The sequence below is a fragment of the Colobus angolensis genome, unplaced genomic scaffold, assembly GCF_000951035.1.
Source record: "Colobus angolensis palliatus isolate OR3802 unplaced genomic scaffold, Cang.pa_1.0 Scaffold213, whole genome shotgun sequence".
Classification (NCBI taxonomy): domain Eukaryota; kingdom Metazoa; phylum Chordata; class Mammalia; order Primates; family Cercopithecidae; genus Colobus; species Colobus angolensis.
The window spans coordinates 84,322-102,781 of NW_012115300.1; the positions used below are offsets into that span (position 1 = coordinate 84,322).

Genomic DNA, 18,460 nt, shown 5'->3' on the forward strand with positions numbered 1-18,460 from the left:
AAACTGGAGAAAAATAAACACAGAACACAGTGAACACCGTGTCCTAAGGCAAAGGGGAGCACTGGCCACCACTCTGACACATGAGATGACTCATCTGTCATCTCTTTTCTCACAACCCCTATGTCCCATCTTCTTCACAAACTAATACAAGTTGCTCTCTCTGATTAAATATCCCCAGAATATTTCATTTCACATTCATTTAAATGTTCCATGAAACTTCCAATCTGCCTGACAAAATGGTAAGCTTCTAAAGAATACTGCATGTTAGACTTTTTAGTGTCCTATTGATCCTAGCACCAAGCTACACCCATACAGATGCTCAATGTGTGTTTTTTGAATGAATGAAAATCTTTTAAACAAACATCAGAAGTCTTTTAAATGTGGATCCACATCCTCCTTGTGTCCTACTAAAGTTAGAGAGAGGCTGCAATGTTGTCCACGCCCATGGCAGAGGGGAGTTTGTGACAAGAAATGAGGAGGAAATACATCTGCTACCATTTACCCGTTGAGCTCTGTCCTTCAGGGCAATTTCCATTGACCGTTCTCTTCTTTCAGCTTCAGTAACTCTAATTTCACTATAAGAGACAATGTACGTAACCAGAGATATTCAACTTTCTGCAGATATATTTTTTACTTTTTTAAGAAAACTAACGGACCTTAGTATCTTCTGGGAATCCAAGGTTGAAAACTCTGTCAAACCCAAGTTTGAAAATGAGTTCTGGGCTCTCTCCGTGCCCTGGAAACCCATATGAATTCAGAGCAATGAGAGACCCCTGCTGGTTTCCACACCAACAGGCAAGAAGGATGTCCCCTTGGCCCTTAGTGATGGAGCCGAGTCCAGATCCTCAGAACTGTGCCTCCGTTCTTAGCCACCTGCTTCCAAAGGTGGCCTAAATACATCATTCCTTCTGAGAGAAATTTCAAACTTTCTCTTGGCTTGATAGTACTTTCTAATTAGTTTCAATGTGAAATTTAAGCACAAATATTCTCATTAAACCAGTCTAGTCTCTTCTCTAAGTTCTAGTTAAAAGGATTTTGATTGCAAAACACTTAAGCCTTCATAATCCACTTCTTGAGACAGTATCAACATATATTATCTAAAATAACCATTTATTTGTAGTTTAGGTTAACAGAGTTCTTTTTTTTTTTTTTTTTAACTCAGGAAAGAGAAACAGAACTCGCTGTGTCTGAGGAGCAGAGGGTGGAGCTCAGCATCTCTCTGGTAAACCAGAGGTTCAAGGCAGAGCTCGCTGACTCTCAGTCACCATATTACCAGGAGCTAGCAGGAAAGTCCCAACTTCAGGTGAGTAGACTCGGCCCGTACAAACACACCCCAAGCTGTGACTGAGAGGTGGGAGCCGATAGGACATAAGCCCTTATGGCGAATAGTTCCAGCTTCTCATGTCATTCATGTTCAACCATTCAAAAGAAAACCAAAATTACAATGGATCCTAACATGTCAGAACAAATGGATCTCCAGGAAAGTTTTTTATTCCGGCTTTTCTATTCTCGAAACCTGCAGTGGTCCCCACCTGCCCCCTCTATCCACAGTTTCAGTTACCCTGTCAACTATAGTCCAAAAATATTAAATTGAAAATTCCAGATATAAACAATTCATTAAGAAGGTCAATAGTCGCCTAACATATGTCACAATTTCTACACCATTTACCTTACTTCACCTCATCACATAGGCATTATACTGAGAGAGAGAGAGACCACATTCACATAACTTTTCTTGTAGTATGTTGTTACAGTTGTTCTATTTCATTATTAGTTATTGTTGTAAATCTTTTACTGTGCCTAATTTATAAATTAAACTTTATCATAGGTATGTATGTATGAAAAAAATAGTATATACGGGATTAGGTACTCTCCACAATTTCAGGCATCCATGGGGTCTTAGAATGTACCCTCCACAGAGGATAAAAAGGGACTACTGTGTTTACATTTATATTTTCTTTAAAAATTAGTAGGTTTTGCCAACCACGGTGGCTCATGCCTGTAATTCTAGCACTTTGGGAGGCGAAAGTGGGCAGATCAGGAATTCGAGGTCAGCAATTCAAGACCAGCCTGGCCAACGTGGCAAAACCCTGTCTCTACTGAAAATACAAAAATTAGCTGGGTGTGGTGGTGGGTGCCTGTAATCCCAGCTACTCGGGAGGCTGAGGCAGCAGAACTGCTTGAACCCAGGAGGCAGAGGTGGCAGTGAGCCAAGATCGTGCCACTTCACTCCAGCCTGGGTGAAAGAGTGAAACTTTGTCTCAAAAAATAAATGAATGAAATTTAAAATAAATAAATAAAAATTAGTAGGTTTAAAATCTCATTTAACTGAAAGACATTATACAGATGCTCTATAGCTAGATGACCATTATGGTGATGGTTTCACTGGTATATACTTATAGACAAATTCATCAAGATGTATATATTAAATATGGACAGCTTTTGATATGTCAATTATACCTCAATAAAGTAGATTTAAATAAAATAAAATGACTATTAGGCACCAAGTAGAGAAGATACTGCATTAAAATATAAATTCTTAATTCATAATACTTTGTCTTTACATAATATTTCTATTTTTATAGTTTGATGCAATTTAAAGACATAATATTTTTCATGGGTGATAAGAGGAAGGCAATTATATTGTCCATGTTATCAATTAATAAACTGAGGAGCTTTCCCAAGATTCTCTTCCATCTCTGACCTTTGTTACATCTGTCTGTCCCTAATTAAATTCAAACGCTCTTCAATTCCCTGCAGGATAAATCCAGCTACTATGCTGAGTGTGGCATCTATATGCCATAATAAGATCTCTGCCTTTTTTGTTTTGTTTTGTTTTTGAGCCTCACCGTATACCAGTTCCTTGTCATCCCCCTCCTTTTCACTCTAGTTTCCAGGAATGCAAACTATTTCCAATTTTTCCTACTGTTTAGCCTTTAAATGTGCTGTCTGCTCTGTCTAGCATGCCCTTCCCCAAGTCTTGTTTTACATACTTCAACATGGAGTTTCCTCTACCCATTCTGCATCCAGTGTCTTTCCTGGGCTCACTCATTGCTTTCACAACACCCTTTCTTGATATTGCTTGCTTATGTATCTATGGCCTTTGTTGTCTCTATTCCTCCCTCTTCATTCACCCTACTCATCGCCACCAGGCTATGAGCTTCTCCTAGAGAACAGGAGCTGTTCTTTCAATCTCTGATGCCTAACTTTCTAATACAGAGTTTGGGATGCAGTTAACTACTCAGTAATCATTTGTATAAATGCAACTGAAAATAGAAGCATCCATGAGATTACATAGCCAAGAACTACATTTGTGGACAACAGGAGTGCACATGAATCTTACTCAGCATGGCCAGGGAACAAACAGGCCCCCTTCTCATGCTTGGAGAATTCAATACTTATCTCTTCTCACCCAGAGAGGAGACAAATAAGTGAAACATTCTTAACCTCCAGCCTCTCTCTGCATCAGCATTCAGTCAATAAAATGTAAAGAATTCTTTCTACAAACGTCAAAGTAAAAGAATCAGCATGGGGCATTTATGAACTGGAAAACTACTCAGACATGGATTATTAGACCAAATGAATTAAAAAATAGTTCGTTAACAAACTATTTTTCTTTGGAACATTCTTTTTGGCAATTCCTTAATATAGTCAGAATATCTTCAAAGCAGAGTAACTGGCCATAGGCTCTTCGATGATCTAGTGTCAATTTTCTAAACACCTACAACAATTTGATGTAGAGTAATGCAAATACATTGGCATTTTTTAAAAATCAGAGTTCTAGTCCTGGTTTTGCCAAAAAATTAGCTCTGAGAAATTGGAGATCCCTAGCCTAACTTCCTCACTTAGAAGTTGTAGAAGATGACTTCAGAGTTCCTTTCCAAGTCTAAACTGCTGTGTGTAGACATAATAGCTAGTACTTTTCTTAATGCTTCACATGTACTAACTCATTTAACTTTTCATTCTATAAGTGAGTAATATTATTTCCTCTTTTTATAAGAGGGAACTGAGGAAAGGAGATTAATATGTCCAACGGTGTCACATTTATTATCTGGCAAAGCCAAGATTCCAACCCAAGCAGCCTGGCACCAGAACTCTTGCTCTTAACCACCATGCCATGCCTCCTATTTTTCCCAAATAAATATTTGTGGGAAAGGACTACTGTGTCATCATCAAACGGGCATGTCTTCTGTCTTTTTCTTTTCTTTCTTTTTTTGAGATGGAGTTCAACTCTTGTTGCCCAGGCTGGTGTGCAATGGTGAATCTCGGCTCACTGCAACCTCCACCTCCCGGGTTCAAGTGATTCTCCTGCCTCAGCCTCCCAAGTAGCTGAAATTACAGGCATGCACCACCACGGCCGGCTAATTTTGTAGTTTTAGTAGAGACAGGATTTCACCATGTTGATCAGTCTGGTCTCAAACTCCTGACCTCAGGTGATCCACCCTCCTCGGCCTCCCAAAGTGCTGGGATTACAGGCGTGAGCCACCATGCCCGGCCAAAGAGGCATGTCTTGCTAGCCTCTGAAAAACTTATAAGCCAAAGAAGAGTATACCCTGCCCAATCTTGTTCCAGAGACCCCTGGCATCAGTCCTGATGGTTCCGTTTGCACAGTCGTCACTGATTTCTCTAAGATGGAACCCCTCTGCTTACGACATCTGTTCCCTCACCAGACTCCCCAGCAGGGCCCCAACCACCTCACAGCCTGCCATCAGATAACTAATCAGCCCCACCACAGCCCAATGCCTGCATTAGCACAGACATTCAGGCCTAATCAGGAATTAATGGACAGTGCTTTGCAGTAATTTAATTTCCACAATAAACCTAATGAGCAATTTAATACAAATGTCAAAAGGAATCATTTAGTTGTTGTCTGAATGCTTTCTCCTGTGCAAACATTCATGAGAACTCAAAACGGCTGCCTTTTTATAGCCCAGTTAACATACATTCCAGCAGAATCAGGGAGGCCCCTGTGCATTCAGTATTATTAATAAGGTTAACTGGGCACTTAATTAGCAATTTAGTGGTTAGTGCTCCATGACTAGAAGGTCCCCAGAAGATTATTTAGCAGAATTAACTGAGGCTTTTGTCATCTCCTCCCTAGATGCCTTCCTCACACTCCTAAACAAAGTTGATTCTTAATCAATCCCAGACAGGTTCACAAAGAGGGCATGAACACAAACAATAAATGCCTTCCACCCAAGCCAGTGCCATGGAGCCCTCCTGGAGAGGAGGAGAGCTCTCCCCCGCAGTGCTCCCTGTTGCTGATGCTGCAGCTGCAGGCATCTCCAGTGCCAGTCCCAGGGTCGATTGGCTGTTTTCATGTATATAACAGCATCTCTGGTACCCTGGAGAAGAAAAATGGATGGTTCAGGATCTGAATCTGTTGCTCCAGAAACTGCAGCTCAGATTTAAATGTTAAATCCCTGGAGCGGTTACTGAAATGGCATGGCAAATTCCCCGTGGTCCCAAAGCTGTTTGTCCTAGGAAGCCACAGCAGACACGAAGCGTGTACACAGACCTTCCTGCCTGCCCTCAGAGTAAAGACTAGCTTTGCAGAACCCAACTTCCTAGATTTCTGTTGAGCCCATGGCAGGGTGTGGGTGGAGACAGAGAAACTTGTTCCCCAGGCCTTCTGCCACTGTCCTCTACAGGGACCCACCTCCTGTCCTTCCTCCCTCTGAGTTTCAAAAATGACTAACTAAAGACTTGCTCTGCTCTTTCCAGGCTCCATGCTGTGTGCTCACTTAGGGGAGTGAGAGAAAAGTGGTCTCTCAGGAACTGGTAATCCAGTAGGAGAAGTAGAGAATGAGAAAGTAAATAATACAAATCACTAACTGCCTAGCTGTGTGCCAGGCACTTGTTACTTATTAGTCATCATTGTTATTCCTTTTTGGGTAAGGAGACCAAGATTCAGAGAGATTGAGCAATAAACTCAGGATCTGGCAGCTAGAAAGTAGCAGAACCAATATTTAAACCCCATCCTGTACAAATAGCTCCTGATCACTCAAAAGCTGAGCTACCTTCGTCACCGTGGTTCCAATTATGTTCAGGGGATGCAACTGCTTTTAATATTGTCACAAAGCATATATATAATTAAAAGGTAAATCAGTCTGCTGGGGGAAAAGAAATCGTACTACAGTCTAAAGCCCAGTGTAAGTGATTTGGGGATTATCTGTGCATCACTGCTGTAGTCCTTCACACGAATAATGTAGAGTTGGCAGTAATTTTTGATATGGTGACAACACAGCGGAATGATAATGAATTTAGAGAATGAAGAGATGCACTCAACTCAATTAAACAAAATTTGCTGAGTCCCTACCATGTGTATGACAATCTGCTAAATAGAAGGAGGGAGGTAAAGAAAAGAATAAACAAGACACGGCTAAAGATCATGATCTCAGTGAGGGAAACTGACATGTACCTCACAGACTTTTCTGGGGTATACTGCAATAAACTCTAGAATAGTAAAGAGAAGAAATAATTGAACCTGATTTTGGGGCTCTACAAATGCTTTTCAGTACAGAAGATGTCTGAGCTGGCTTTGAAAATGGGTGCAGTGTGGGGAGGAGGGAAAGTTAATAAGCAGAGGGTGGAAAAATGGAATAGAAAATAATTCATTGGAACCTGAAGAAACAGAAGTGCTTATTGTGTGTGGGAAGGAACAGGGGTTAGTTTAGTGTCAGTAAAGGACAAGATATTAGCCAAGGGGATAATGATAGCAGGAAGTGAATGGTAAGGTACCTGAGGGTGGGGTGCAGATCCTGGAGGGTCTTAAATGATATTCTAAACAGTTGGATCTTGTTCAGTGGGTCCAGCAAGGAATTGTTAGTGAAGATTCTTAATAAAAAGATTAACTTCGAAATAAATGTAGTCAAGGAGACACCTCCTCCTTCCTCCTCTCCCAACACACCCAGAAACACACCCAGAAAACCATTTCTTCTCTGCCCACTCACACACGTAAGCCCATTTCAGCAGTGCAGGAGTGGGGATGAGGAGGGTGTGCCACTCTGATTTAAAAGGTATGTTGGAGGAGAGGATGGTTACAGAATTCAATTGTGGAAGCAGGGAAACACTGTCCTCATTGTCGACAAAAAGAGTCAAACTCTGTAAAATATTTGAAGAGATTTATTCTGAGCCACGTATGAGCGACCACGGCCCATGACACAGCCCTCAGGAGGTCCTGAGAGCATGTGTCCAAGGCGGTCAGGGTGCAGCTTGGCTGTATACATTTTAGGGAGGCATGAGACATCAATCAAATACATTTGAGAAGTGCATCGGTTTGGTACAGAAGGGCGGGACAATTTGAAGTGGGCAGGGCTTCCAGGCTGTAGGTAAATTTAAACATTTTCTGGTTGACAATTGGTTCAGGGAGGGTGTGCCAGCCCTGTGAATAAGAACATGGGGAAAACAAAAGACCTTGTGGAATTCAAACCAACCAGAGTCGGTGGCTGCATGTCGGGGGTGGGAGGGAAGGTATCTAGGGATGCTGCACTTTCTAGCATGGAAGATAATCGGGGTTCATGACTCCATCTGAGGCAAAGAGGCTGAGGACAAAGGCAGATTTGGGAAGAAGAGAATGGCCCTGGTTTGGGCAGATTCACTTAGTGGCAAATGTTGGAATATTTATGTGGAGAACTCAAGGCCGCGTATCACTGACCAATTAAGTCATGGGAGAAAATGAGATCCCCTGGGGACAAGGATACGAGAGAGGGGACAGGGAAGACAGGAAAGGGATGAGTGTTTGCTCACCTGTTCAGTCTCACCTTTCACCCTGCTTTCTCTCCCAAACTTCACTACTCAACCACTATCCATTCATCTTAGTGTCTCTTGCCTCTCAGTCTCCAGTGGGAAAGCTGGATGGGGCAGTACTTGTCCATGTGACAGTGTCCCCAGAACCTAGCACAGCATCTACAGTAGAGCTTCCAGAAGAAAGGAGAGAGTGTGTGAAGCAGGGAGGCTGAAGGTGAAAACTCGATGGCTCCTTATGTTTAAAGTAGAAAGTAAATACAGGAATAGGATGGAGCAATTGTACATCAATTATAAAATATTATGATAACAGGCCTCAGTAAGATCACATTAATTAAGAAAATGTATTGTGAAGTCCATATGAATCTAAGAGTAAATCTAATCTATTAGCTTAGAATCTATTTCTACCACTTTGTTTAGGTGCAGCAGCCATTTTGAATGTAATCATCCCTTTCACATTATATTTTCCAAGCCGTATCATTAATTCAGAAAATATCATAATTAAAATATTATAGCTACCACTAGTTATAATTATTTTCAGAAAATATTACTTTATGTGTATAAGTAAAATTCCTATCAACAAAAAAGTTTCCTTCAAATATCACCTTAAAGCTATTTTATATTATATTTGAAGTAACTATAAGAGCAGATCAGAACTACCCAGTTACAGCTTTTAAATAAATAGGAAAATACTTTCTTCTGGTTTTGGAAATCACTAGGAACAAAGAGTTTGGCCTCCTTAGTTGTTTCAATTTTTCATTTTCATCTGATTAATTTGGAGAGATTTTTTTAAAAAGAAAAAATAATAATTTTCCATTTTCAGCTCTTCCCCTAACTCGTCAAAAGTGTTTAGGTTTTTCAGTTAGGCAAGAACTGACCCAGTAGAACCAAAGAGTATTTTATAAATGTTTTTCTCTCTGCAGATGCAAAAGATATTTAAGAAACTTCCAGGATTCAAAAAAATCCATGTGTTAGGATTTAGGTAAGTAAGAGAATCAAACTCTTCTCAATGTTTAAATTACTTTCTTCCTATCCTTTTTTAAAAGCAATGTCATGGGGATTATAAGGTCCTTTTTCCCCAGTTGTTTAGCTCTGCCAAATCCTGGAAATGGAATATGTTTCTGATAAAGGAACTGTCTAATTAGAACATGACTCCAGGTGATTCTTAAGGGGTAGCACTTCCTTAAGTATTCCTTCCTTCTTCTGGGAATCAGAAATACTGCTCTCTATAGAGAGCTCATCTACTGTCCTTTGCCATGTGGTTACGAATGAGCTTCTTAGGAAACTACCTCAGTAGAGACAGATGAAAACAAGGTAGCAATTAATTGCCTTGGTGTCTGATTGCCTGGTTTCCTATGGGATGCTAAATAGCATCACTATTTAAACAAACCATGCTGCCCAAGAGAGATAAGTGAACAATAAAAAGTCATCGCTATCAGGGTAGGAGAGTTGGGAAAATGGGGTGGAAAGGAATAGGAGCATAAGCAAGACATTCTAAAATATACCTTTCATGTCATTTTGACATCTGACTCATAGTACTCTATTACCACTCAAAAATTATTAAATTAAAATTTTAAATAAAAACATAAGATCATAAGATAGTGCCACACTAAAAAGAGTTTAACCATGTTCCCACATCTTTGGCACAAGGAGGGCTGTATCCATCAGCATCACAGCACTCTCATGTGGGTTCATGATTGGGGGAAATAATTTTTAAATCTTTTCTTTAAGTTCTCATTTTTCAAAACATCTACAGGTGAACTCATGATGTGCTATTTTTAAAATGTGCCACAGGGTAAGTGTCAGTCCTGGTGTGAGCAGAATGAGATTTCTTGCCCCAAACGAGCTTTGTAAACCAAGGAGAGTGGGCTTCCCTAGAAGTGTTCTGGCTCCTTCACTGCCTACTGTCTTAAAGCAAGAAGATGCACAGAGCAAGGGCTCCACAGGCCCAGAAAAAGAAATAGCTTTGCAGGGAGCTATCTTGGTTTATTTCTTCCAAAGCTATCAGGCCCCTCTGATTTGTGTAACTCCAGAGAAAGGAAATACTGAAAAGTGAAAGTTATAAAAGATGAAACCCTTAATATCTACCAAAGCAGACTCATTTTTCTTTATTTCAAAATGCTGCTCTGTAGTATTTTCTGTGAAATCAGATGGATTAGAGAAAAATAAAAGTTGATAGAAAAATATTCTGCATAAATGCAGACGTTTTCTGAATAAACCACTGCAGTGGAAGAACAAATTTTTAATTTAAAGCTGAAGGAAATGATGGGAACAGTTCTTTTGGTGAGTATTAAAATGTTCATTATCCACTTCCCTTCAATAAATGAAAAACTAGTGTTTAAAAAATATGTTTTAGAAGTAAACCAAATGTTAGATGATGGAATTTTGCAAGGTAAATATTTTAAAGATATATCCCTTGACACTGAATTTTTACCAAGTGCTTAACTTTGTAAGGATTTATTATTATTTCTGCCAAAGATGCTTACAAAGTAAGTTTGATCACATTTTCCCAGTGATTTCCGTGATGACATGAAGATTTAGTCCACCAGAAAATATTTTGGCCCTTGAATACAATAAATAATATGCTCATGACAGTGACAAAATTGTAATCATTAATAATGATGCTCACAATATTATAAAGTAAACATATTATTAAGGAAATTGCTTTTTTGTGGGCCAGATCCCTGAAGAAGACCAAAGACCCTGTGAGTCTCCTGGTACTGACCTTCCTCCAGCTCATTTGTATAAAGGTTGCTTTACAATTTCACAAGTACTTTTTTATCGGTGACTTCACTGAATTCAACGTGACTGGGAAGTAGCTAGGACTTATCATTAACACAATTATGAGGATGAACAATGAAAATTCCACTTTAAATATTGCTTTATCTCTCAGCAAAGGCAGAAAACTATTAACAATCATGCAGTCCTGTTAGAGAGTATACTCCTTCAAATACTTGCGCACAAATGTTCAAAGCCACTTTATTCTTAGTAGCCAAGACCTGGAAATAACCGAAATGTCTATCAACAGGGCAACAAATTGTCACCTATTCTTACCATAGACAACTTCTCAACAAAGAAATGAACTGTTGGAATACACAACAACATGGGTGCATCTCAAAATAACTATGTTGAGTGAAAGAAGTCAAACAAAAGTACATCATTATTTTATTTATAATAGACCCTAGAAAATGCAAACCGATTTATAGTAACAGGAAACAGATCAGCAGTTGCTTAGGAAGGTGAGGCAGATAGGGATAGGAGGGGAAGAATGGCACAGTAGGATGACTAAGCTTTGCGGATGATTAATATGCTCACTATCTTGATTGTGGTAATGGTTTGATAGGTGTATGGCACCAAAATTATTGGATTGTATACCATAAATATGTCCTGTTTGTTTATCACAATGATACCTCAATGAAACAATTATTTGAAAATTAACAGGACTAGGGTCTTGACCCAGGAAGCCTGGCCTCTTTACAGAACCTCATGGATTACAAACTATTGCTGAAAACAAGCAAGAGGCAGGATGAGTGTCTGGTTGGTAGAAAAGGAGGTCTTACCCCATACAGCAGCACTAGTTAAATAGTCATAAATTCTTCCTTGCCTCAGAAGGAGGGTTGTGGTATGCCTGTAGCAGGTACATTTCAGTCACATTACATCTGGGGATGAAAGTTCGATTAGTTCATATAGTCCAGGCAGAATGGGCAACAACCCCAATCCTATCACATGTGTAGAGTGTCTTTGGCAGCAACTGCCATTTGAAATGTAAAAGGAGAAAGCTGGACATAACTACTAAACTGAATTCATACATATGTCCAAAGGAGTCCAAAATGTTTTCATCAGTTTGGTGAGTAAATGGTCTTTTTTCATGCACAAGCAGGTAGTAGCATGGAAAAATGAGCCAAGCTTGCGGTCAGGAAGGCCAGGGTTTCAACCCTGCAATTCCCATTTGACACCTCCTTCTATGTGCCTGTTGCCTTTTCTGTGAAGCTGGGATTACATTGCTGAAAAGATTAAATGAGAATGCATGTAAACGTTCTGGTACAGACCACTCAACCAGTAAACAAGTTTTATTTTTTCTTGCAAGCTTTCCCATGGTGAATTGGACCAATCCCTCAAAGCTTACTGATTACAACAATTCAAAAAACAATCAGTCAAGAAAACACTAGTTCCACGGTTTTGCCTCAGATAAATTATCTTCAAGAATCAACTAATCATTTAATGCCAGTAAGAACTGAGAAATCCATTTACAAAGTACTTTTTAAAAATGTTCCTGCACCAGCGCCACCCAAAATGTAAAACATATAGGCTACATTTCCAGCCTCTTTAGGTGGAATAGGAAGACATTAAGGAATTTAAGAAGAAGACCAAAAGTACAGATAATCTTTGAACTAAGGCTCAAATCCTAATCAGAAACATATAATGATGTTTACTTCCTTAGATTCATATCGCTCTCAAAGTTTCCATTCAAATTCTGATGGCAGTTTATATGTTTCCTTCGAAGCTCTGGACAAACATAAGAGAGAATGGAAGGAAATTTTTTTTCTTTTGTACATAAAAGAATTCATTGAATGTCTCAAGAAATGTCATTAAAATTTTTTCTCTTTTTCATGTTTCCATTGTGCATGATGAAATGAAGACCAAAGAAAGAAAAAGATGGGTAATTTGGACTTTTTTTATGTTTTGAAATATAGTACATTTCCCCCTCCCCCAAATTTATATACTGATTTTGCACAAATAATTTTTACATATAATGTCTGGGATAAGCCCATTACTTTTTGATGGTTTCTTATTTGAATGGAAGTAATTGAACAATTACCCAGTAGTTAAAGAAAAAAAAAAAAACTCTCTAGTCAAAGTCACTATGTGGTATATAGGTATACATTTCCTTGATCAACTAAACAGGATTTTGTCATACTCAAGGTATAGTTAGAAAATAAAAACACATGTCTGTGCTGCAAGCATACTTTATTTCTTAAATGCCATTTGTATGGGGCAGTTGTCTATCTGAAAGCACACACATACATGGAATCAACCTAAGTCTGGAATAAAGCAGAGAAACTAATTTGCTCCTTTCCAAGGTCAATGTGAACTGAGAAAAGGACTCACTATACCTTGGAGAGCTCAGTAATAAGAACCCAACTTTGGCTCTGTAATTGACTAGTGAAATAACAAACAATAGACTCTAAATGATTGCATGGTCTGAAAAACCACCAGGAATACACGTGATCAGTTTCTGTGGCCTTAAAACACTTCTACATCACTCTGTATAGATTTATGACATGAACTAAAGGTAAAACCTGATTCCTGAGGGCAGAGATGTAGAGAATCCTGTTTCATTTTTGCATGCAAAAAAGCTTTGAGTTAATGAATAGGATAATAAATACAGCTACCTATGTACTGCTTATCTTTCTCTTTTCTCACACCTTCCTTTTAAGATGTTATTTTAAAAGCAGCTTGAGGGAAAAGAGTGTTATGTTTCATTTAAAGTTGTATTTTTTAAATAAAAAATACTTCTTAGAAAAAAAGTAGAAAAGAAATAGCCTTAAGAACTGAACCTTTGACTTGGTTACTTGGTTACAACATATATGTGGGTATATAGAAGGGTAATTTGGACTTTTTAACATACATATAGTGTGTATATATATACACACTATATATACAATAGTCTATATATAGTGTGTGTGTATATATATACATACTATTATCCTACTGCTATATCTTACATTGCTAATTCATAGACCTTCCTAAAGGAGGCTATTTGTAGAAGAAAGGATAATTTGTCCTTCTTCCTGACTGGTACGGCATGACTTACAAGATCACAAAAAATAGTGGTCAATACCAGCAACTTTTGACTAAAAACACTTTTTCAAAAAGACCTAGGTGGGCACAGTGGCTCAGTCCTGTAACCCCAGCACTTTGGGAGTTCACAGCAGGCAGATTGCTTGAGCCATGAGTTTGAAACCAGTCTGGACAACATGGCAAGACTCTGTCTCTACAAAAAACTTTAAAATTAGCCCACCTCCTTCCTGCATTCCCAGCTATGCTGGGGGATAAGGCAGAAGGATCCCCTGAGCCCCAGGACTTCGAGGCTACAGTGAGCCATGATCATGCCAATGCACTCCAGCCTGGGTAACAGAGTGAGACCCTGTCGGAAAAAAAAAACAAAAAACAAAAAACAAAAAACCTGAGGTAAAAATCTATAGTTGCTTGATTCAGTTAGTAATCCTTCTTTGTGGTGGACTGAACTCCCTCCTGCCATTCTATTTTAGAACCAAAAGTACGTGTTTGTTCTTTTTTCATAGTTTAAGTTTCTGACAAATGTTGAAATGTTTTAAAGTGGGATATTCTCTCAGAGCCCATCAGGAAAGAGGTGGAAGCTATCCTGCAGCTTTGTAGCAACCTAGTGACTCTCTTTACAAGGCATGTAACAATGGCTTTGGGTGGGGAATGTGTCTTCTGCTATCCACAGCTCAAGCTCCACAGAGATGCAACTTACAGCCATCTTTAAGAGACACAGTGCAGAAGCAAAAAGCCCTGCAAGTGACCTCCTGTCTTTTGATTCCAACAAAATTGAAAGTGAGGAAGTCTATCGTGGAACCATGGAGGAGGACAAGCAACCAGAGATCTATCTCACAGCTACAGACCTCAAAAGGCTGATCAGCAAAGCACTAGAGGAAGAGCAATCTTTGGATGTGGGGACAATTCAGTTCACTGATGGTCAGTTAGTGATTGCTTAGTTCTGAGTTTATTGTCATTTTGACAGAGACTAAGAATGTGAATGTCTCATGGAAACTGTCATTTTAACTTGGGTCTTCTAAAGTCAATCATTACTGTGACGGGAACATGTATGGTATCATTTCTAGCTTTTCTCACTCCTTCCTGTGTCTCATTTGATGTCTTTGGTACCCACTTCTTACCAAGGGCAGTTCTAGGAGAATCCAAGGGTTTCAGTCCAGTTCTAAGTCAACTGCAGACAGCCAGCGGAACCAAGGCAGAGAAAAGAACCCACAGACAGTTCTGTTACCCTGGCACAATCTAAACAGATTCTCTCATCTAGTCAATTGGTCAAATCTCAGCAAGAAACAGATGGCACATTCAAATTAGTATAATTTGAGGAGAGTTTAATAAAGGGACCATTTGTAAAGGTTTGCTGGTACACAAAGGATTAGGAGAGTTCCCTGGGGCTAGAAGCAGCAAGCCTCATTACTATCTCCAGACTTGAAGTGTTGCCTAATGTTGTCAGCCATGCCAAAGACAGAGCACAAGGAACCATTGATACAGCCCGTATTATTCAACCTTCTGGGGCAGAAAGTAGCAGGGAGAGGACGGGAGAGTGGATTTAAAGAAGTCAACAAGATCATCAGGCACACTCAGGATCCTCAGAGGGAAGTCCACAGTAGGTTCAGTAAATGGCAAAGTAGACGGATACTGGAAATGCCATTTAGTACAACGCGACATGAAACTGTCATTTTCTGCCAGTTCTGTTTTCTGCCTAAGATAGGCACTCTTACCACTAGAAAATCTGATAAAAGTCTCTTAGGACAAGACGAAGGGCCAGGGAAACTCACAGGCAAGAAAAGGTCAACTTCAGAAGCTTCTCAGAGACAACCTGATACTCGGGGCTTCTCTCTTTTGAGCCCTCTTTGGCGTTCTGAGAATCAGGCTTTAGGCTGAAAGTTTGCCACAAATGATCATTGGTTCCAGTATTTATTCTAATCATTTTGTTTATTATCAGCTTAGTCATATTTTTATCCCCAATGGTCTAGATAATTAGTCAGCCTGCTTGGTCCAAATCTATAGAATAAAACTGAACACCCTAAAAATCCACCTTAATAACTATTCTTATCACATAAACATGCAAGATGCACCCTTTGCATCTGTCCTTCAATACATCATTCAGATTAATGACCTTTTTTTCTATGCCTCCGGTTTCTTAATGATTTCTTGTACTACTCCTTAAGGATTGGTTATTCTGCATATTTCAACCTGGACTGTTTTATTGCCCCAACCTCAAAAGAAAAAGGAAAGATACACTCAAATCTTGTGATTTTTTTACCCACAGAAATTGCTGGATCACTGCCAGCCTTTGGTCCTGATACCCAATCAGAGCTGCCCACATCTTTTGCTGATACAACAGAGGTGAGTTTGTTGTCCTTTTGTTCTTTAAATAGGAACAAAGTCTCAAAACCTTCCATCAAAGAACAAATCAGCTTAGGAACCGAACAGAGCAAAATCCCCTTTGCAATGCTAATTATATTCTTTTCTGTTTTTTACAAGCAGCACTTGCTTAACCCACTTTCAGTATCTGTATTAATAAAATATAATACAACTTGCATTTCAAATATCTCAAAGTTCAAAGTTTCCTTCAATTTAGTTAGATTTTTGTTTCAGTTAGAATCAGGATGGCCTCTATTTTTAATGAAACAAACACATTTTCATGAACTGAAAAGAATAATTAAAGCAGAACATATTATTTAACTTTGACTTTCAGAAATATGTATAAACACGATCATACTTTATAAATTTGTTTTTATGTCATGTCTTAAGGATTTACCTATGTATTTATTTAAGGGGGTTTGATAAATGCAAATGAATGTCTTTAAAAGTGAATAATAAATTCAGTAATAATTTTTGTATTTAGTTTAAACCTATGTTTATTTAATTTATGCCAGAAGTTGTCACTGGTGAGCTCATAAATAGAAGTGCTGAATTAAGCTTTATTCCCTCCTAAAATGAAATAATTCATAACATGATTGACATAAATCAAAGTATCTTAGCTGTTAGTTAAGTCTATCCAGGCAGATTCAGTTATCCAAGGAGCAATAGATCTTATTTTACCACTGTATCAATGGATATTACCCTTTTAGAACATATTTCTATATCAGAACCTTCCTCCATAGTAGAGTCAAGTCAACTACAAAATAGTTTGCTTAAATTTAAAGGAAAATTTTAAAACATGGGTATAGCCCTTCTTATATACATATACATCCTTCTCAACATCTGTCTTGCAAAATTCATTCTTCAGGATGCTACTTTGAGTCCAACACTTCCTCTTGTTGAACTCCAGCTTGAGACAGTGGATGGAGCAGAGCATGATCTGCCTGGTAAGTTTCTTCTCACAAAGTCTATGTTAGATGACAACATACTCTTCGATGAATCCCATTATGATACTGCCTCAAAGACCAGTGACAAAGCCATCCTCAACCGAGGAAAAGGTTCACTGCCACCAGCATTTCCAACAGAAAAGCAGTCCATTGAACTACGCTTTCTGCAGAGGAGGACATCCACAGCATCCTCCCTTCAGCTCTAGTTCCCAGTCCCACAGCCAGCTCTGGCAGCCCTTTTCTAATGAACTGGTGAAGGAGGCTGAAAGCAAAACAGCACCAACTGCTGCTCACCCAGAACAACAATCTCCTCTGGGCTTGGAAACTGAGAGTCCATGAGGACAAGGTAGGTCCTAAGGCCCAAGTCCATGACAAGCGGCCATGTCAACAGTGGACTGGGCCTTTACAATCACTATATGTATTCCTGTGCCCCTTACATGCTGACTATGGATACAGTCTGCTCTGCTACATGTGTTTCTTTAGCGTAAATTAGCACATGTGTAAGTAAGAAAGAATATCAGTCAACACTGAAGTCTTGGTGATTCACTTTTGAATCTCCAAGAAGGTTAATTTTGAGGCAATAGTATCAAACTTTTTCACAGTTAAAGAGAAATATTTAGCAACGTATGAAGACATTAGGGAAGAAAACGACCAAAAATCTTGCAGAGAGCCTTTTTTTAGTGCAAAAAGTAGCTGATTTAGTGGCTCCAAGAACCCCTATTAATTTCATTCTATAGAGCTCTGTGGTAAACGTACAAGTAAAAAACACAAGCCCCGGGATACAAGGCTGATAAGAATGTACTGTGATTCTAAATGCAAATAGCATTGGAGATTTGCTATGACTGGTATATTTAATAAGATTATTATTGTTTTAGTTACAGGTCTCCACAAAATTCTACAAGTTTTGAGTGAACTACCTTAACTGTATTTTCCTCATAAACACTGTGCAATTATTATGCCATTTTACAGAATGCAAGGGAATACATATATGGCCTGATAGAAGAATTACTTATACAAATTGGATTTCATATACATGATTATTGGTGAATAAATGTTAACTTCTTGACATGGTTATTTATTGCTGCATTACAAACCATCCCTGAAGTTAGTGGCCTAAAACAATAACCATTTATTTTGCCAATAAATCTGAAATTTGGACAGGGATCAGCAGGGACAGCTTTTTTCTGCTCCATGTTGTGTCAGCTGGAATATCTCAACTGGTGTTGAAGATCCATTTTCAAAACGGTTCACTCACTGGCTGGCAAATCAGTGCTCACCCAGAGCTGTTGGCTGGGGGCCTCATTTCTTCTCGCCACAGGTCTCTCCACAGGGTTGCTTGGGTTTCGCCACAGAATGGGAGCTGAGTTCAGAGTGTCAGTGTTCTAATATCATAAGGACCTAAAAACAGCATCATTTCATCACATTCTAATTGCTAGGCAGCTGTAGAGCCCATCTAGATTCAAAGGGAGGGGACATAGACCTTCTCTCTTGATGGGAGAAATATCGAAGAATTTATGCCATTTATAATTAACCACAATCCACATCAACCACTATTTTGGCATCCAAATTATTTTAAGAGTTGGTTGGACAAAACAAAACAAAACTTT

General features: G+C 39.0%; 1 protein-coding gene across 2 annotated transcripts in view; it reads left to right on the top strand.

The window, feature by feature from the left end:
* The window catches only part of IMPG1 (interphotoreceptor matrix proteoglycan 1), a 152,139-nt gene that overhangs the window by 59,247 nt on the left and 74,432 nt on the right, over nucleotides 1-18,460 (top strand). For both annotated transcript variants that reach the window (XM_011942932.1, XM_011942933.1), the window contains 6 exons: nucleotides 1,163-1,303; nucleotides 8,670-8,728; nucleotides 12,386-12,406; nucleotides 14,219-14,466; nucleotides 15,812-15,888; nucleotides 16,775-16,853. In XM_011942932.1, the coding sequence (XP_011798322.1) occupies nucleotides 1,163-1,303; nucleotides 8,670-8,728; nucleotides 12,386-12,406; nucleotides 14,219-14,466; nucleotides 15,812-15,888; nucleotides 16,775-16,853 (625 nt within the window). The remainder of the gene's footprint in view (nucleotides 1-1,162; nucleotides 1,304-8,669; nucleotides 8,729-12,385; nucleotides 12,407-14,218; nucleotides 14,467-15,811; nucleotides 15,889-16,774; nucleotides 16,854-18,460) is intronic.